This window comes from Palaemon carinicauda, chromosome 21, assembly GCF_036898095.1.
Source record: "Palaemon carinicauda isolate YSFRI2023 chromosome 21, ASM3689809v2, whole genome shotgun sequence".
In the NCBI taxonomy this organism is placed as follows: Eukaryota; Metazoa; Arthropoda; class Malacostraca; order Decapoda; family Palaemonidae; genus Palaemon; species Palaemon carinicauda.
In genome coordinates, this window is record NC_090745.1 from 58,702,686 (window position 1) to 58,720,123 (window position 17,438).

Below are 17,438 nucleotides of genomic sequence, written 5' to 3' on the forward strand. Positions count from 1 at the left end.
ATCCAGACTTCTGCACCTTGTCTCACAAAAGCCTTTTGCTCAGAGGATATACTGGATAGTTTCCGCCTGTGAAGAGGCTTGGAGGTAGTTCTTCGAGTCTGGCTCAATGAGAAATGTGGCCACAGGACTAGCTCTCTCATGACCTCTACCAGAAGAGCAGGCAGATTGGGGTACCACTCGATCTGAGACCATCTGGGAGCCAGCCGGTTCATCCTAAGATCTAGCGTTATCAACTATGTTGATTAACTGATGAATCAGGTCAAAGGCAGAAAGGTTTAAATGTTCTGGTGATCCAGTTCTTATTAGGCCTCTTAGAAGATTGCTCATAGGGCCAGAACAGGGACAGAGGACCCGGGGAGATTCCTGTTCTGCTGTGTGAAAACTGGAGAGCCCTCCAGTGCAGGAAGCCTTCCGCTACCAGAGGATATAGAGACCATTCTGCTCCAATATCCTGTGTCTGGCAACCAAAAAAAATCACAGGTACTTTTCTTTTTGTAAAGAGTATCTTGACAACCCTTCCACACTATGAAAACACCTCTCAGATTTGCATCTGCCCTGTCTGCCTACAAGAGGGTAAAAGGATGTGCCCCTTTGCAAGCTGACATATATTGCACCTCAATGTTACGAAGTGCAATCCTCGGGAGGGTGCTTGCATTTTGAGGCCGTCGCAGAGCAGATGCTTTTTACTTCAGTCCACATTCCCTAAATGACCAGGTTGACTAGGTGCACACTAGCCCCTCAAATGACATATCTGAGAACAGATGCTAGTAGAGTGGAACTCCCTTGGTGAGGTTGACCACATCAAGCCACCAGGACAGAGCAAGAAGAAATTGCTAATGCTGAGCTAGTAGTTTTGTTATGGACAAGACTGATCAAGCAACCTCCTTAAGCCTGATAATGCGATTGTCTGAAACAGACTCTCACTGCTGCCATTGCTATATTCATGCCCAAGTACTTCAACCTCTGCTTGGGTATGAGATTTAACTTCTCACAGCATTACTACCATCCCTAAAAATCAGCAAAAAGTGAGAATCTAATCTCGATCCGGACGCAACAGTCTCTCGGAGAAGTCCAGGATTACCCAACTGTCGAGTTACCTTAGCCAAGTAGAGGGAGAAACATATGTAATTTCAAGAGGACATTTATGAACAGGCCCTTGAAAGTATGCATCCTTCAGGTCTACTGAAAACAAGAAGTCTCCCTCTCAGATGTAAAAACAGCACAGGCAATACTGTTTCTATCTTGAACTTTGTTTGATGAACAATCTAGATCAGAGGGAAAGATCGATGATCAGCCTTCAGCTCACCATTCGCCTTTCCCACCAGGAATAGCCAACTGTACAAGCCCGTAGACTTGTCCTAAAGGACTTCAAGTGTGCTCTTCTCCAACATCCCTTCCCCATCTGGCCACTAGGACATGGCTTTCATGGATGCTGGATGAGCCATTGGGAAGCTCAAAAAAGCAGTGGATGCACAAGCTCTTTCAGCTAAATGCAAGAGTTGTGGACCGGGATCTCAGGGATGGTGAGGCCCTTTCCTGATCGCCGATACCATGGACTTGGTCAGCCCCAAAGATTCTGCCGCTGTCCCCTTCATAGGGCTAGGACCCTTGAAGAAGACCGCATGATTGATCAGGGAGTCCTGTGAATTAGTTCTCCATGACTCCACCACTGCCTTAAACTAATCTTTGGCAGAAGTGACTCGTCACCCCATACTGATGAGTTTCACAATGGAAAAGCCACCTGTGGGAATATTGCCTTCTGGTGTGAAAGGGAAGCGAATGCCTTCCTGCCCAAAAGAACAAGACTATTGTATTTCTCCAGTGTTCGGGATTAACAATCCAACTACTTTGTGAAGTACATGACTGGTCCTGAACACATAATGAGCAGGAATATTGTAGAGAGAGGCCAAAACCAAACCCCCCAAGGTTGCTGCCTAGAGAGTGGGGCAGCCAGATCCTGACTGACATGCTATGTCTAAGAGAATTCTCAGACCTGCAGGTCTGAACATCCACTCAAACCAAGGCCAGGCCCATGAGATCCAATCATGGCAATTCCAATGAGGGCTTCAATCCTTGTGGGGCACCAAAGTGCTGATCAATGACCGAAGTTCCCACAAGTTACTTCCCCAAGTCCGTTGCTCTCAAAAATGAATGCAAGGACCTTCACCACAAGACTAACTCAGGTTAGTCTGGTCCAGTGGGCTCCAAACTGCTGTCCAGATTGCTCAAGACATCCTGGTCCACGAGAAACCTCATCCATCGCTAAGCTGGGTTGTTCCCTAGCATCATTATTGAATTTTTAAGCAGTAGATCGCAAAGAGTTGTTGTTGATGGACAACATAGTTAGTATTGGAATGTGATATCTGGTGTTCCTTAGGGTAGTGTTCTTGGCCCATTACGTTTCATACTATATACACATGACAGGTAGTTTGGCCTAGAAAACAAGCTTGTTGCATATGCAGATGATGCTACTCTCTTTGCACCAATTCCATCTCCTGAATGTAGATTTGGGGTTGCCGAATTCCTTAATAGTGATCTAGCTAACATTAGTAACATGGTGCAAATTATGGGGCATGAAGTTGAATCCTAACAAAACTCAAAGTATGATTGTAAGTAAGTCGAGGACAGTGGCTCCTCAACATCCACATCTCAACATTGATAATGCTTCTTTAAATCTGTATGATTCTTTTAAAATTTTAGATGTTTCTCAATAGAAAATTTACTTTTTGGAAACACATTAGGTCTGTGTCTTCTTCAATTGCACAAAAAAATTGGCTTATTGAAGAAGGCTTTTAGGATTTTTGGTGATCAATCTATTTTGAAGAAGTGTTTTAATTCTTTCATTCTACTTTGTTTCGAAAATTGTTCTCCTGTCTGGTCTTCAGCTGTTGATTCTCATCTTAATTTGTTGGACAGGAACTTGCGGTCAATTAAATTTCATATTCCTGGTCTAGATATTAATCTCTGGCACCGTTGTTCAAGTAGCTGTTATGTATAAGATTTTTCATAATTCTTACCATCCATTACATTTAGATCTTCCCGGACAGTTCCATCCTTTTCGTAATACTAAGCATGCAGCTAATTCTAATAGTCAGGCCTTCATCATGAGGCTCAACACTACACACTAAGGAGGTCCCCAACTTGCAACATCCGCAGACAGAAACACAAATCCAATTGGAAATAGTAAAGATACGATAAAGGAATACTGTAATAAGACAATATTACATCATTCAAGACAGTTACCGAAATGATATTTGTAATAACCCAATATCTATTTCATATGAAACCCCACAATCTATTGACTTTTGTAACTGGAAATCATAGGCAAGGGATCCAGGTTAGACCTACCCTAGTGCAAAATCTTAAAAAATTCAATTTACAAACAGCCTCTTGGAACCTATTAAGTTTTTAAGTTGAGGACCTTCTGTATCTTAGAAGTTTTATTCCAGCTATGACCCAGTTGTGGAATGATCTTCCTAATCGGGTAGTTGAATCGGTAGACCTTCAAGAGTTCAAACTTGCAGCAAATGTTTTTATGTTGAACAGGCTAACATAAGTCTTTCTATAGTTTATGTATGAAATATCTGTTTTAATGTTGTTACTGTTTTTAAAATTTTTTATTTTAATTGTTCATTACTTCTCATAGGGTTTATTTCCTTATTTCCTTTCCTCGGTGGGTTATTTTTCCATGTTGGAGCCCTTGGGCTTATAGCATTTTGCTTTTCCAACTAGGGCTGTAGCTTATCTAGCAATAATAATAACAATAAGGTGAAACAGCATGCTCAAGAGACTCTCCTACCCCATCAAAAATCTGACAGTTCTGTGCCATGGAAAGAACCGGGAATGTAAATTGGAACTGACGAGTGCCTGGACAGGCCAATGGCAATGGCAGGACTCCGGTCACGGGACCCAGAAGTAGTGGGAGAAGCACAAGTACTTCTACTTAAGGTTGGAGCCGAAACACAGTCACAGCCACGTGTCCTACGGCCCGGGGAACAAGCAATCCAACCTTCTCATTTTCTGTCTACCAAAGCTTGTAGGCGCTGGAGTATAGTCTCGAAAGGTGCTATCCCAACTTACTAGTTGAGGACTCCACGGTATAGAATCTGGAAGGAAGGAAGATGAAGATCGGCACAGCTACTCTATCAACCTTGGAGCAGATAGTGTTCTCTGAGCTGTACATTTCTGATCCCATCCATGTCCACCGGGGTAACCTAACCATCAGGAAGCTGTGGTTTCAGGGGCCACATCCCAGGGTCCTGGTCACTGACCTAGGGTCATAGTAAAGGAGACAGAACACTGGGTCCTAGCAAGGTCCCAAGGGCCAAGGTAAGGGGCTAGGATCCAGGATCCCAACCATGGTCCCAGATTCATGCCCTATAGCTAAGTCGTTGGGTCCCAGCAACGTGGCATGAAAAAGTGGTTCTGCCCTGCAGGATTGGATTGTAAATTTAGCCCTCAAGCCAAGCACTGGGGCATTAAAGGCCATTCAATGCTATATGATATAAAATAATCAACCGTATCTGTACACACACCATTTGATATCATTTCAACCTATAAAACCAATCACACAACTTTCGTACAATAACATCTAAATGTGAAATAAAGAGGGATTAAAAAGATTAAATAAATAAATAATAAAATTAATAAAAGGGTTCGAGGAATACCTGACTTATATGCAAATCTAGTCAAGGATATGAATGAAAATTGTTCAACAACGGTTCGATGTGAAGCGGGAGAGTGCGTGGTATCTAATGTACAGGTAGGCCTTCACCAAGGGTCAGCTTTAAGCCCAATTTTATTAACGCTTGCTACATGTACTCACAGAAGATCTGAGATGTAAAATCCCTGGAAAATACTGTATGCAGATGATGGATTTTTATGTGCTACTGATGATGAAGCGCTAAATAATAAAGCAGAGGATGGGGGAACTGTCTGAAAGAGAGGTCTGAGAATAAATCGGATCAAGACTGTAGAATGCTCTGTGAATTTGGGGAAGCAGATAGAGAGAAGGGTAGATCTTGAGATCGATTTTCGTAAGTTGGAATACGTAGAAAGTTTTAAATATCTGGGGTCTGTAATCCAAAATACAGGAGACCTAGATGAAGAGCTGACTGGAAGGATACAATCGGGGGGAATGGCTGGAGGAAATGTAGTGGAGTGCTGTGTGATCATAGGATGCCAATTAGGCTAAAGATCAAGTTCAAGCATCAAGTGGTGAGACCAGCAATGTTTTACTTCTCCGAAACATGGGAAACTAAGAGGAGAGATGAGAACAGGGTTGATGTAACTGAGATGAGGATGTTGAGGTGGCAATGTGGACTTACTAGAATGGATAAAGTGAAGAACAAACATTTTAGAGCACTCTCAAAATAACACCAGCTTCAACTAAGGTGAGAGAAAGTATGATATGGTATGAATATATAAAGAGACGAGAGGAAGACCATGTGATAAGGAAGATGATGGATATGGGACTACTTAGTGGGAGAAGGTTGGGTAGACCAAAATTGCGATGGATTAACTGAGGAGGAGGAGGAGGAGCATCCTCTCCCTCCTAACTCTACAGGCTGAAGGGTCGAGGTCTGTCCAACTGTCAATGGCAACTCTCCCCACAGAAAAAAACTAACGATTTACTCAAACAAGAGCATCAACACTGGGCACACCATCATAGGGGACAGGAAAAGGCACTCACAAGGCAACTTGCGGGGACGGAGGCATAACCACTGACACTGAGGGGTACTACAGGCCAGGACCCCTATCAAAAGGGTTGGGCAACTGCCAAAGGTGAAGGGGAGGGGATCATTGGAACCAGGAAGGAATCAGGGAACCACGGGAACAGGGGTAGCACTTACCTTCAAAACCAAACCACTCCTCCACCTTACCGCGGGGCTGCAACTCCCAACACCGGCACATTACCTACCGTGCCGGTAGCCATCAAATAACTTGCCAGTCTTTTAGTGCTTAGTTGAACCATCAGGCTTCCTGACACTGGGGAACCACCACACCCTTGACATCAGGAATGGAAGGCCTACCTGAAAGACCTAAGGAAATTAAACTTCTTTTACATCAAATTTTCGACAGCAGAGTAACTGACAGCTACGCGATTCCCCAGGCAGTGAACCTGAAATTCGCTGATGTAGATCCGAAGACCTTGCACCCAATCAATGTCCTTCCCTGGGTACCAATCCAGGGGGATATACACAGGGGTGATACCAACATACATGTTCCCCAAAGAGATAGAAGCAGAAAAAAGCCTGCCAGAGTTTTCTTGGGTGTTACCCATTCCAACTCTCACAAACAGTCCGCTCGCTTCTTCCCCTCAGGACGAAGCCCATTACTGCACTGGAGGCCACAATCTACCTTCAGAACATGGAGATGCCCGCAAACAGACATGTCCTTATGCACAGAGGGATAGTGTATCTACAGTTGGTTAGGCCATCCGGCTGCTGATATCATGCCTCCATGACAATGAGCTTCTTGCTTTCATTATTCAATTAACAACCAACATTAACTTCTCAAAAAGAAAACAAATCAGTTTTGACACGTTCTGTCTGTAGATCTGTACATGATAGTGGTCAAAGTAAAATAGAATGCTCTCCAACTGGAAAGGGGCGGGGCTCTTTACCCGTACCCTGACCAGTTGAGTAACTGCTTCTTATCCAATTTTAATGACAGATTCCCGCTCATTCCAAAGTAATATCCATAATTAAAGAACCAGGCTTTGTATGTTGTGTAAGAACAATTGTGTGCCAACCTATAGTTGAGGAAAAATCAGTACTGTATTATAAAATTCATTAGAGGCTGGAGGGGATACCTTGTAGAAGGTTGCTGTCTTGCAACAACCATTACAGAGTTTTTACATAAGAGCAATACAAAGAAAACAATTATACTTTAGAAGCATTGATTGTAATAAAAAAAGGAAAAGTAGAAGTGTCAACACCTGCAGCTGTGTAGCTATAGCTGAAGTAAATCAGTTGGGAAGTATTATTAAGGTACTACACTGGTAAGAAGGAAAAAGGAACAAGAAACAGGTAGAGTGAGATAATGCTGTTGAACTTGCATTCAAACTAATCATTGATAAATATGAAGGGAAAACAATTATGATGAGATACAAATGGAGGTCTGCATTAATATATATCATAAAACTAGACTAAAACAGATTTGAACAGTCATTGATCATTTTGAATTACATAAGTTTCCCATCTGTAAATTCTAAAAAAAAAAAAATAGTTTATTAATAATAAAATAATTCCAGTTCTGTAGTACCTTGGGTTATGAGTAACTTTGAAAATGAGCATACAAATTTCAATTGGGTTACGAGTACTGCATCAGACAGTGAGTAAAACGTTTGCACAATAAGGGCCTTTTACATAGACAACCACAAACAAGATTATCCTGCAATGCACATAGAGCAGTCATACGGTGCCTTTATACCATTCACGCAGTATTCACCCAGATAAGGGTTTGCAGGGAGAGTAACAAAGCTATTTAATGACAATCCAATGGCTCATTTCCATGCCATTTCAAAGAATAGGAAAAAAAAGTCATCTCTAGATTGGTTTCTTGTGATAATTGAACATGTGTAAAAAAAAAAGATGACCAAGTGACCAGAAAGTGTAAATTTAATGATCCAGTTAGGGATAGTGAATATCATTCTTAAATGAACTCCTGATATCTCACCAGAAGTTCTCATGGAGAGAGATTTTCCTTTCATGCAGCAATCAGCTTCTCTTCCTCCTCTCTAATCTCCTTCATGTCAGTCAGGACTCTCCTCAAAGGTAAAGTGAGGATTAATTTGGCCATTACTTATATTTTTCATTGTGATTTGATTAATTTCCATTAATTCTTATTGTTAGATTATACAATTTGTACAATAATTACCATTAAAACATTTAAAAATTAGTGTATATGTGTATTTATGGACATGTGCAATGCAATCATAGAATTTTCTTTATTTCTTATGGCAAAAAATGTTTTTGAATACAAGCATTTTAAGGTTATGAGCAAGCTTACAGAATGGATTTAAAACTCAATTTGTCAAGTTATTATAACATTACACTGTCCACTTGTCTTTCATATTCTTATTTTTACATAGCGGAGCTATAAAATGCATATGCATATTGCAATCATTTCTCTATATATCCCAAGGTACTGCTGAAAGGCCAATACAAATTAAATTATTTGTATTAACCAAAAATAAGAAAAACTCACAAAGCACAGAATGTCCTACTGAACATAATATACCATAAAGAGGCCAAAGAACAAAGTGTTGTAATTATTTGTCAAATTCCATTTTCACTTAAAAAAATATAGTTATTAAATCATTCACACACAAAACAGTTAATATACTGCATCTAACATATTACCCATAAGTAAGAACAATAAACTTACAGAAACTGGGTTGAAGCTTTTGATTAACTTTTTACTCTCTAGTTTACGTAAAACTTTTTCAACAGTGTTCAGATGAAGGTTACTTCTTGAACGTATTTCTCTTGCCCATATACCCTGGGTTCCACATTCTTCTATAATTTTATAAACAACCTGGAAAGAAGTAGAAATCTATAATTAATATAATTTTCAAAGTTAAATGAATGATTTTAGTATTTACCTCAGAAGCATGTGTTGTTTACTCTTTCAACAAAAGAGCTAGTCCAATGTAAATTAAAAAAAAAATAATAATAAAATATTATTTCTATATTCACCTTAAGTCAACATTGCTTTGATTTTCAAAGCCAACTTCTCCTGAGGTTACCCCAAAAACAATTAAACACTTCAAATCTTCTTCCCTTCCAAGCACCAACGCCCTCTCCCCCCACCAATGAGACATCAGGTGACTATTGGCAACAACCACTGTGTGGGTTGACATGTAGTCAAAATGAATATCTTCTCATCTAGACAGCATCAGTCTGTGGGGAGGGTGGACATGCACATGAACATCAGGTGGGTATAGAAATAAAAAGAAAAATTGTTATCAAAATTCCATTTATTTCTATGAACCTCCCCTGATGATCATATTACTGACTTCTACACTCTGATGGAGGTGGATCATGAAGGAAAGAGACAGGAAATTAAAGTTCTTGAAATTATCTTTATAGTATTTTCTATACTAGACTTACATCTTAGGCTGGTGTCTCAGTACCAAACTTACAACGGTTGTTATTACTTGATTCCATAGACTTTGTTTCAAAATTCTTTTCATTACTTATTACTTATCGATATATTTTACCCAAACACTGTGTAAAAGTATTCCTGGTAGGAAAATATAAGCCTAAAACTAATTAAATTCATTAATTAATAAAATAAAAAGACCCAAAGTGCATTAGTCAAAATCCATACTGTATTAAATGGCTTTAAGATATAAAGACCACCAATGCTGTTAAGAGAACCCGAATTCTTTAAAATAACGCTTAGTGAATACAATTTGGTACACCACTGAACTGTTGCAAAAACTACAAAAATTCAGAGAAGCAGTTGCATTTAACATCATGCACCCTAACTTTCAAGTCTTTCATTTGACTCTATTGCAACTCCTTATAACCTCAGTGAACAATCTTTTAACATCTTTTAACCAGAAAGGACATGGAATTTTGGAAAAAAAATTCAATTAGGAATCCTAATCCTACAAAACCAATCAGGAACATTACCCTTAATGTATGCAGTTTTAACCAAATGATAATTAACAACCCTTACTGGACAAAGACATCTATTGGTGTGCTAATGTTGTTAACACACATTTGGGTTCTCTTCAAATGTCATCTTAAATGTGTTATAGATTAGATTTGGTATGTTACATCTTCAAGTAAAGTCTAAGTAAGTTAACTTTAAAATAGTTTATTCTTTAAGAACAGTGTTAACATCTCTATCACAGGAGTATAGATGGTTTGGTCGGATGACCATTCCGTATGACATCTCAAAGTGAACTGCCACAAATATCCATATTCATATTAAAGTTTATACAGTTATCTCAGCACTTATGGATGTATAGTAAACACAACATTAATACCAGAAGGTACTTGTTCCGTTCTCACAGACAACTTCTTTCTCACGGACTTGGTTGTGTTTACTCTTCATGAAAAATGTTACATTGCTGAGGTTTGCCATTTGCATTCTGCTTAGAATATGACTATGGCATTTCTCACACTTCTCTTAATTCCACAGTGACCAGTAGGTCATGTGTTTTAAACAAGTAATATCTAATATATTACATTAGCTCGGTCAGCTACCGAAATTTTTGAAAATTTAACAATACGTCAAAATATGTTTACTAGGAGTGTGACTGGAATATATATATATATATATATATATATATATATATATATATATATATATATATATATATATATATATATATATTATATGGGCTCAAGCCATGGCGTCCTGATGGAAGGTTCCTTTTTGGTAGCTTCCTTGGGTATATCACTACTAAATATTCCCAGAGAATTTAACCACAGGTTATCACAGAATTCTAACTTCTGGAGCGAGTATCCTAAAGGTTTCCCTTTTAAGACATCGTATATCAACAGGGGACGCATGTATTAACGCGCCACATAGCTATCTACACCCCAAACAGAGTTAACACTTCGGTGTGTAGGGGCGGAGAATAGCTGGGGAGCCGTTCCACAGCTAATCTCGTTCGTGGCTACTTTTGGTACTCGAGACGTAAACAAACGGGCGCCATTGCTAAATGACGTCACGTCCGTCCTCATCCTTCTTCTAGTAGCTTGCCTTGCTAAGACAGATTTTCCCTTGTGCTTTTTCATCAGCTTGCATCTTCGTCATGTCGCTACCTTCGGCCTCGCCTTCTTCTGGAAAGTTGAGTACAAGGTTCCAGTATTGTTTAAATAAGCTCTGACCGTAAAGTAACTTTTACTTTTCGAGATATTTGATGTTTTGTGGCAGAGCTGTGCCTCCACCGGACCGGCCATTTTATGGCGTCGCTGTTGGTTTTGCATGCCTTATTTAGATAGCCTCAACAGCGTTTTCCGGCCTCATTAACTAATCGATACTATTAGTTATTTAGTCTTCATAGCTAGGAACTTTTATATCGTGTTTTGACGCTCCCTTATCGGTCATCATCTGACCCCATACCAGTTGGCTAGTATAGCCCCTAGGCCAGAGCGCCTATATCAGTGTTCATGCATGATATTTATCAGTGATCCTAGGTTATTTATGAAGATAGTGGCATTATTTTACAATACTATTGACTGTGATGCAAGTGTTTTCGCCTTCAGGGACCATATAAGGGACAGGTTAGATAGTGTGTCTTTCTAACCTAACCTACAAGTAGGACCCCTATATGCTTCCTTCATCCCCTGCCTTAGGGCACCCCCTCTGTGTAGCCTTGCTCCCCCTACCACGTAAGGGGATCAAACTCATATCAGAGTATTATATCGCTTCTCTGTCCTCCCTAAGGGAATGATCCCCCCTTAGGGTTGCGTCCGAGAACGAGGAACGGCTAGTCCTTCCTCTATTGCTGGGGCTAGGTCTCCGACCTTTCCTGCAATAGCGATACGTCTTCCATCCTTCCTAGTTCAGGGTATAACATCCCTGCTCTAGGTTAGGTTTTGGAGGGTTTAGTTCTGTACCTTGCTGAAACGATACCCATGCACCGTTTTCAGACAGGCTGCCTTACCTTAGGCTAGGGAGCGTCCTCCCTTCCTTGGTGGCCGCTCTGGTACAGAACCTCCTCCACAGAAGACCCTTCTCTTCTCCCCTCCCCACCTATCTCTTGTATGGACTAGCCTATACTTAGGTTAGTCTATACCCATCTGTCCCCTGTCCTACAACTCCTCCTTAGGGTGGAGTGATAGTGCTACCTTGAGCTCCTGTGTGCAGTCCGCTCTGGTACATATACCCTTCATAGTGTCCTATGGGGTTAGCCACTAGATGCGTTCTGTCTACAGGGGTTCGACCCCCTCTTGGGTGTTCCCTGCCCTCCCTTGGGCTCCCTTAGCTCCCGGTCCTCTGCGGCCCCTGCTTCTGGGTGATAGGGCTAGCCTCTATCATGGGTACACCCACTCAGGTGGGATGTCTTGGGGTCCGTGGCCGGACCCCTACATCCCCCCTTCTGTCTCTTTCTCTATCCTGGTGCCGGTCCCTTGCCGCCTCTACTGTCGGTGATACCCACCTCCTACCTTGGTGACTTACCCCTTGCCCTCTGCGCCGCCAGTCCCCCGTGTGCCGGGGGATTGCCGCCTGCCGCCGGCGCCTAGCCGATGGCCTTCCCTCTTTCCTCATAGCCTCAGTCGTCCGTCTACCGGCCGGCCCCCGGGGTGCCGGCATCCACTGCCGGCACTCCGGTTCTGCTATAACCATCCTTGTCCCTGTCACCAAGCCGGCTACCTCCGGCTGCCGGAGCCGCCGCTCCCTGCCGGCGTTCCGCCGCTGTGCCGGCGGCCGCCACCCTAGTATTATTCTTGACTTCTATATTGTCTTCCTTAATGCCAGAAACTCTGCTGGAGCGGCCTCCGGCGTGCCGGCGGTCTGCCGGAGCCTTCCGGAGGCGTCAAGACGACTTGCACCCCCTTCTACTAGCTATCATTTGATGTTGATAGCCCTACATCGCAACCAGATGACTTGATTACGTAAATGGATTGGTATTATCTTACCGTTCTATTAGTAACCATGCTGTCTTCTTGCATATCACAGATTTCCAGCATGCTGTGTGTATCTTAGCACGGCTGGTTGCCGGAAACCGTTACCCTATGGGATCTTCTAGTTCCCAATTCTAGTGTCTGAGTGGCCTCAGTCCTAGCCTTATACCCTTGACAATTTCCAATAGAATTCACACTGCCCTACGAGCATTCCATGTTGAACTCTATCCTGTGCCTTCGGTCACAGCAGATTGTCTATGGATGAAGGCCACGGTAACCAGCCGGGTGAGTTACACGGAGTATGTATCTATCTCCTTCTTTCCGCCCATTTTCTGTGCATCACGCTTAATGTTAAGTTAAAATTAATCAATTAATATTTGACTTTAGTTTAGGAGTCATCCTTGTGACTCCCCCATACTCATGTTCTCTTTCTCTTACAGGAAGAGCAACTGAAGTGCGACCACAGCTTCTGTGCAGTGAAGCGCCCGCACTTTTACGGACACACGGCGTGTAGGACCCACGCCCCTTGTGCCAACAAGAAAGGGGATCTAAAGTTCTGGGACCCGCAGAACTGTACGGTCTGCCAGGATCGCCTGGTCGACGCGTTTAACAATCCTCCCTCAGCGGAGGTTAGGGACGCTTCTCGAGAGAAGCTACGCAAGTGGGTGCGTTGCTTCCAGAAGAACGCCACGGGACCGTACCTTGCCACTGAAGACATGAGGGCCTTATTGTTTCCAAAGGCATCCCCAGATTCTGTGGTCCCCAAGGATCAGATCCCCACCGTCCAGATATCGGTGGAACCCGATGTTGTCATGGCCCAGTCCATGCACGAGTGTCGCCTGGATGCCGACAACAAAGAACGTGTGTCGGATATTTCGGAGGACACGGAGAGGACCCTCATGGCCCAAGGCGCGGACGATAAGGAGGACCAGGTGGATTACATCGAGTCGGAGCAGGAGGTCGCTCCGCCTTCCACCCCCGCCCCTACTCCTACACCGACGGAAGTGTCTCTCCCGTCTACCTCCGCTACCCCGGACCCCATCTACCTCCGCTACCCCGGACCCCATCCCATCCGCCCAGGAAATGTTCCGTATGATAGAAGCCCTTATGGAACAGAAGCTTCAAGTGACACACGAGTTCATCAGGTCCATGGGAGGTTCCAAGAAATCGAAGAAGATTTCGGTTAAGGACCTCCCGATATGCTCACACGCCAACCCCTGGAGGTATGCTGAGCATATGGTCATCGCAACGGGCAGGATCTTCGTCAGCGATAAGATCGGCTCGGTTGCCCTGGAAGAAGTGGAGTTCTTCCCGAGCTTTGAGGCTTACCCGGACTGTTACGTCCGGCTTCGATCCGAACCTGCCTCTAAAGAAGAGACCGAACCTAAGGAGGTGATAGTGTTCGATCTCCCGAAGGCCCAAGCTATGCTAGCCAACGCTTTTAAAGGTAGGGGTTTTACCTGCTCAAAGCTTCCGGCACTGAGCAAGAAGCATCCTACTTACGTCGCACCCGACAACGCAGTCCTTCCCTTTACGGAAAAGGCCTTCGCTGCGTGTCACAAGGCAGCGGAAGAAGGGAAGCCCTGTCCTGCACTGGAGGAGTGCAGACCCTTCTCCATGGTGACTCCCCCCGACGTTCGACACTGGAAGGATATCCAGCATACCTTCGTGGTGGGAAAACTAGATCCTGACGTGGCTGGACGTCCGTTTAATGAAGACCTCCCGAAACTTAACGACCATCTCCTTCGTCGGGAACAAGACACAAAGGAAAGGCTCGCAGCATCCATGTCCCTCCAAGTACAGCTTGACGTCATGGCTGGTGACACCAGAGTCCCCGACCACTACATGGTACTCGCCAAATCGCACATGGCGACTCTGGTAAAGGATCTGTACAACTTCATGAAGGCTCGGAGAGCCTGTCGTGAATTCGTGTTCTCAGGTGCCACAGTGAGACACGAACCCTGGAGGCTGATTTCCTCCAACATCTGGGGTAAGCACCTCTTTCCCTCCGACCTTGTGAAAGAGATCACCGACAAGGCCGCCACTGAGAATAGGAACCTTCTCAACAAGTGGGGCATGTCGAAAAAGAGGAAATCCTCTCAGGACGATGGCCCTCAACCTAAAAGGAAATCCTTCGAGCCAAAACCCCAGCAACGTCAACAGAGACGGCAGTTTCCGGGACCCACTACTCCCCAAGTGGCTGCTCAGCCACAACAGACCTTTCAGTCACCCAACCGGTTTTGTCCCAGTCACCGGTTTTCACTCCTGCCTTTGAGCAACAGACAACTACCTTTCGTCCCAAAGGTAGAGGCTCAAACAGAGGTGCAGGCAGAGACGCATCTCGCCGTCCCTCCAGAGGCAGAGGAGGAAGGGGAGCTAGTGGCCGAGGCAGTAAGCCCTCGGGACCAAAAGCAATGAAGTGCTTCCAGTGGGAGGAAGACTCCACCAATTCCAGGATCGTTGGACCTTCGATCCTTGGGCACACAGCATCGTCAAGAAGGGTCTAGGCTGGAGTTGGACTCAACCACCCCCAACCTTCCAGCAATTCTTCCAACAATCAACCCCCCTTCTGGAAGAATATGTCCTAGATCTCTTGAACAAGAAGGTGATAAGGAGGGTAAAGTCAACCAGGTTCCAAGGGAGACTGTTTTGCGTCCCCAAGAAAGACTCCGACAAGCTCAGAGTCATTCTGAACTTATCCCCCCTCAACAAGTTCATAGCGAACAACAAGTTCAAGATGCTGACTCTTCAACAGATAAGGACCCTTCTGCCTCGAGGTTCTTACACGGTCTCCATAGACCTGGCGGATGCCTACTGGCACGTTCCAATGAACCATCACGCTTCCTCCTACCTAGGATTTCGACTCCAAAGGAAAAGCTACGCCTTCAGGGCCATGCCCTTCGGCCTCAAAGTGGCCCCTCGGATCTTCATAAAGCTGGCGGACGCCATAGTACAACAGCTCCGCCTCCGAGACGTCCAGGTGATGGCCTACCTCGACGACTGGCTAGTCTGGGCTCCATCGCCCGGGGATTGTTTAAAATCCTGCAGCAAAGTCCCCCAGTTCCTAGAACACCTGGGATTCAAGATAAACGCGAAGAAATCTCGCCTCTCTCCAGCTCAGAAGTTCCAATGGTTAGGAATCCAGTGGAACCTTCAGTCACGCGCCTTTCCATCCCCCAGAAGAAAAGGAAGGAAATAGCAGGGTCTGTCAAACGACTACTGAAATCCAAACGGATCTCAAGACGCCAGCAGGAACGAGTTCTAGGCTCTCTACAGTTTGCCTCAGTGACAAACCCGGTGCTTCGTGCACAGCTAAAGGATGCCGCGGGAGTCTGGAGACGTTCTGCATCCATCGCTCGAAGAGACCTCAAGAGACGGCTCCCAAACAGACTTCGGCTTCTCCTCAAGCCGTGGTCGGAAGCGACGGCCCTGAAAAGGTCCATCCCTCTTCAACTCCCACCTCCTTCACTCAACATCCACACGGACGCTTCGCTAGAGGGTTGGGGACGTCACTCCCACCAAAAACAGGCTCAAGGCACATGGTCTCCCCTATTCAAGACGTTTCACATCAACATCTTGGAGGCCATGGCGGTCCTTCTAACACTGAAGAAACTCTCCCCGCCTCCCTCGATCCATATTCGTCTAACCCTAGACAACTCGGTGGTAGTTCGATGTCTCAATCGCCAAGGCTCAAGATCGCCCCAGATAAATCAGGTGCTTCTGACAATCTTCCGTCTGGCAGAGAGGAAGAAGTGGCAGCTGTCTGCAGTTCACCTACAAGGGTTCCGCAACGTGACGGCGGACGCTCTATCCCGGACAAGCCCATTAGAGTCGGAAAGGTCTCTAGACGCAAGATCATTCTCCTTCATCTCTCACCAAGTCCCAGAACTTCAGATCGATCTCTTCGCAACGAGCGACAACAATCAACTTCCTCGATATGTGGCCCCGTACGAGGACCCCAAGGCAGAGGCAGTGGACGCCATGTCACTGGACTGGAACAGATGGTCCAAGATCTACCTGTTCCCTCCCACCAACCTTCTGCTGAAAGTCCTCTCCAAGCTGAGAACCTTCAAACGGACAGCGGCCCTAGTGGCTCCCAAATGGCCCTGGAGCAATTGGTACCCCCTGGTCCTGGAGCTGCAGCCCACGCTGATCCCTCTCCCGGGCCCAGTTCTCTCCCAGCAAGTACAGAAGTCGACTGTCTTCGCTTCATCATCGAAAATCAAGGACCTTCATCTCATGATTTTCTCTCCCTAGCCGCGAAGAAAAGGTTTGGGATCTCGAAGAAAAGTCTAGACTTCCTCGAGGAATACAAGACCGAATCCACAAGACGGCAATACGAATCATCTTGGAGAAAATGGGTCTCATTCGTCAAGGCAAAAAATCCTACGGAAATCACCATTGATTTCTGCATGTCCTTCTTTATTCACCTTCATGGATAGGGCTTGGCAGCCAATACGATTTCTACTTGCAAATCGGCCTTGACTAGACCAATGTTGCATGCCTTCCAGATTGATCTGTCTAGTGACATCTTCAATAAAATGCCGAAAGCATGCGCTCGTCTATGCCCAGCACCCCCACCGAAACCGATCTCCTGGTCTTTGGACAAGGTGCTCCATTTCGCCTCCAACTTGGATAATGATTCATGCCCTCTCAAGGATCTGACTCAGAAAGTTATATTTCTTTTTGCTCTTGCTTCAGGAGCCCGAGTCAGCGAAATAGTGGCATTATCGAGAGAAGAGGGTCATATCCTGTTTACTGACTCAGGAGACCTTACCCTCTTCCCGGATCCGACGTTTCTCGCCAAAAACGAATTACCCACCAAAAGATGGGGCCCTTGGAGAA

General features: G+C 44.6%; 1 protein-coding gene across 3 annotated transcripts in view; it reads right to left on the reverse strand.

Moving 5' to 3' along the window:
* The window catches only part of Polr3F (RNA polymerase III subunit F), a 718,140-nt gene that overhangs the window by 251,434 nt on the left and 449,268 nt on the right, over window positions 1–17,438 (reverse strand). For all 3 annotated transcript variants that reach the window (XM_068345021.1, XM_068345020.1, XM_068345019.1), the window contains one exon: window positions 8,392–8,541. In XM_068345021.1, the coding sequence (XP_068201122.1) occupies window positions 8,392–8,541 (150 nt within the window). The remainder of the gene's footprint in view (window positions 1–8,391; window positions 8,542–17,438) is intronic.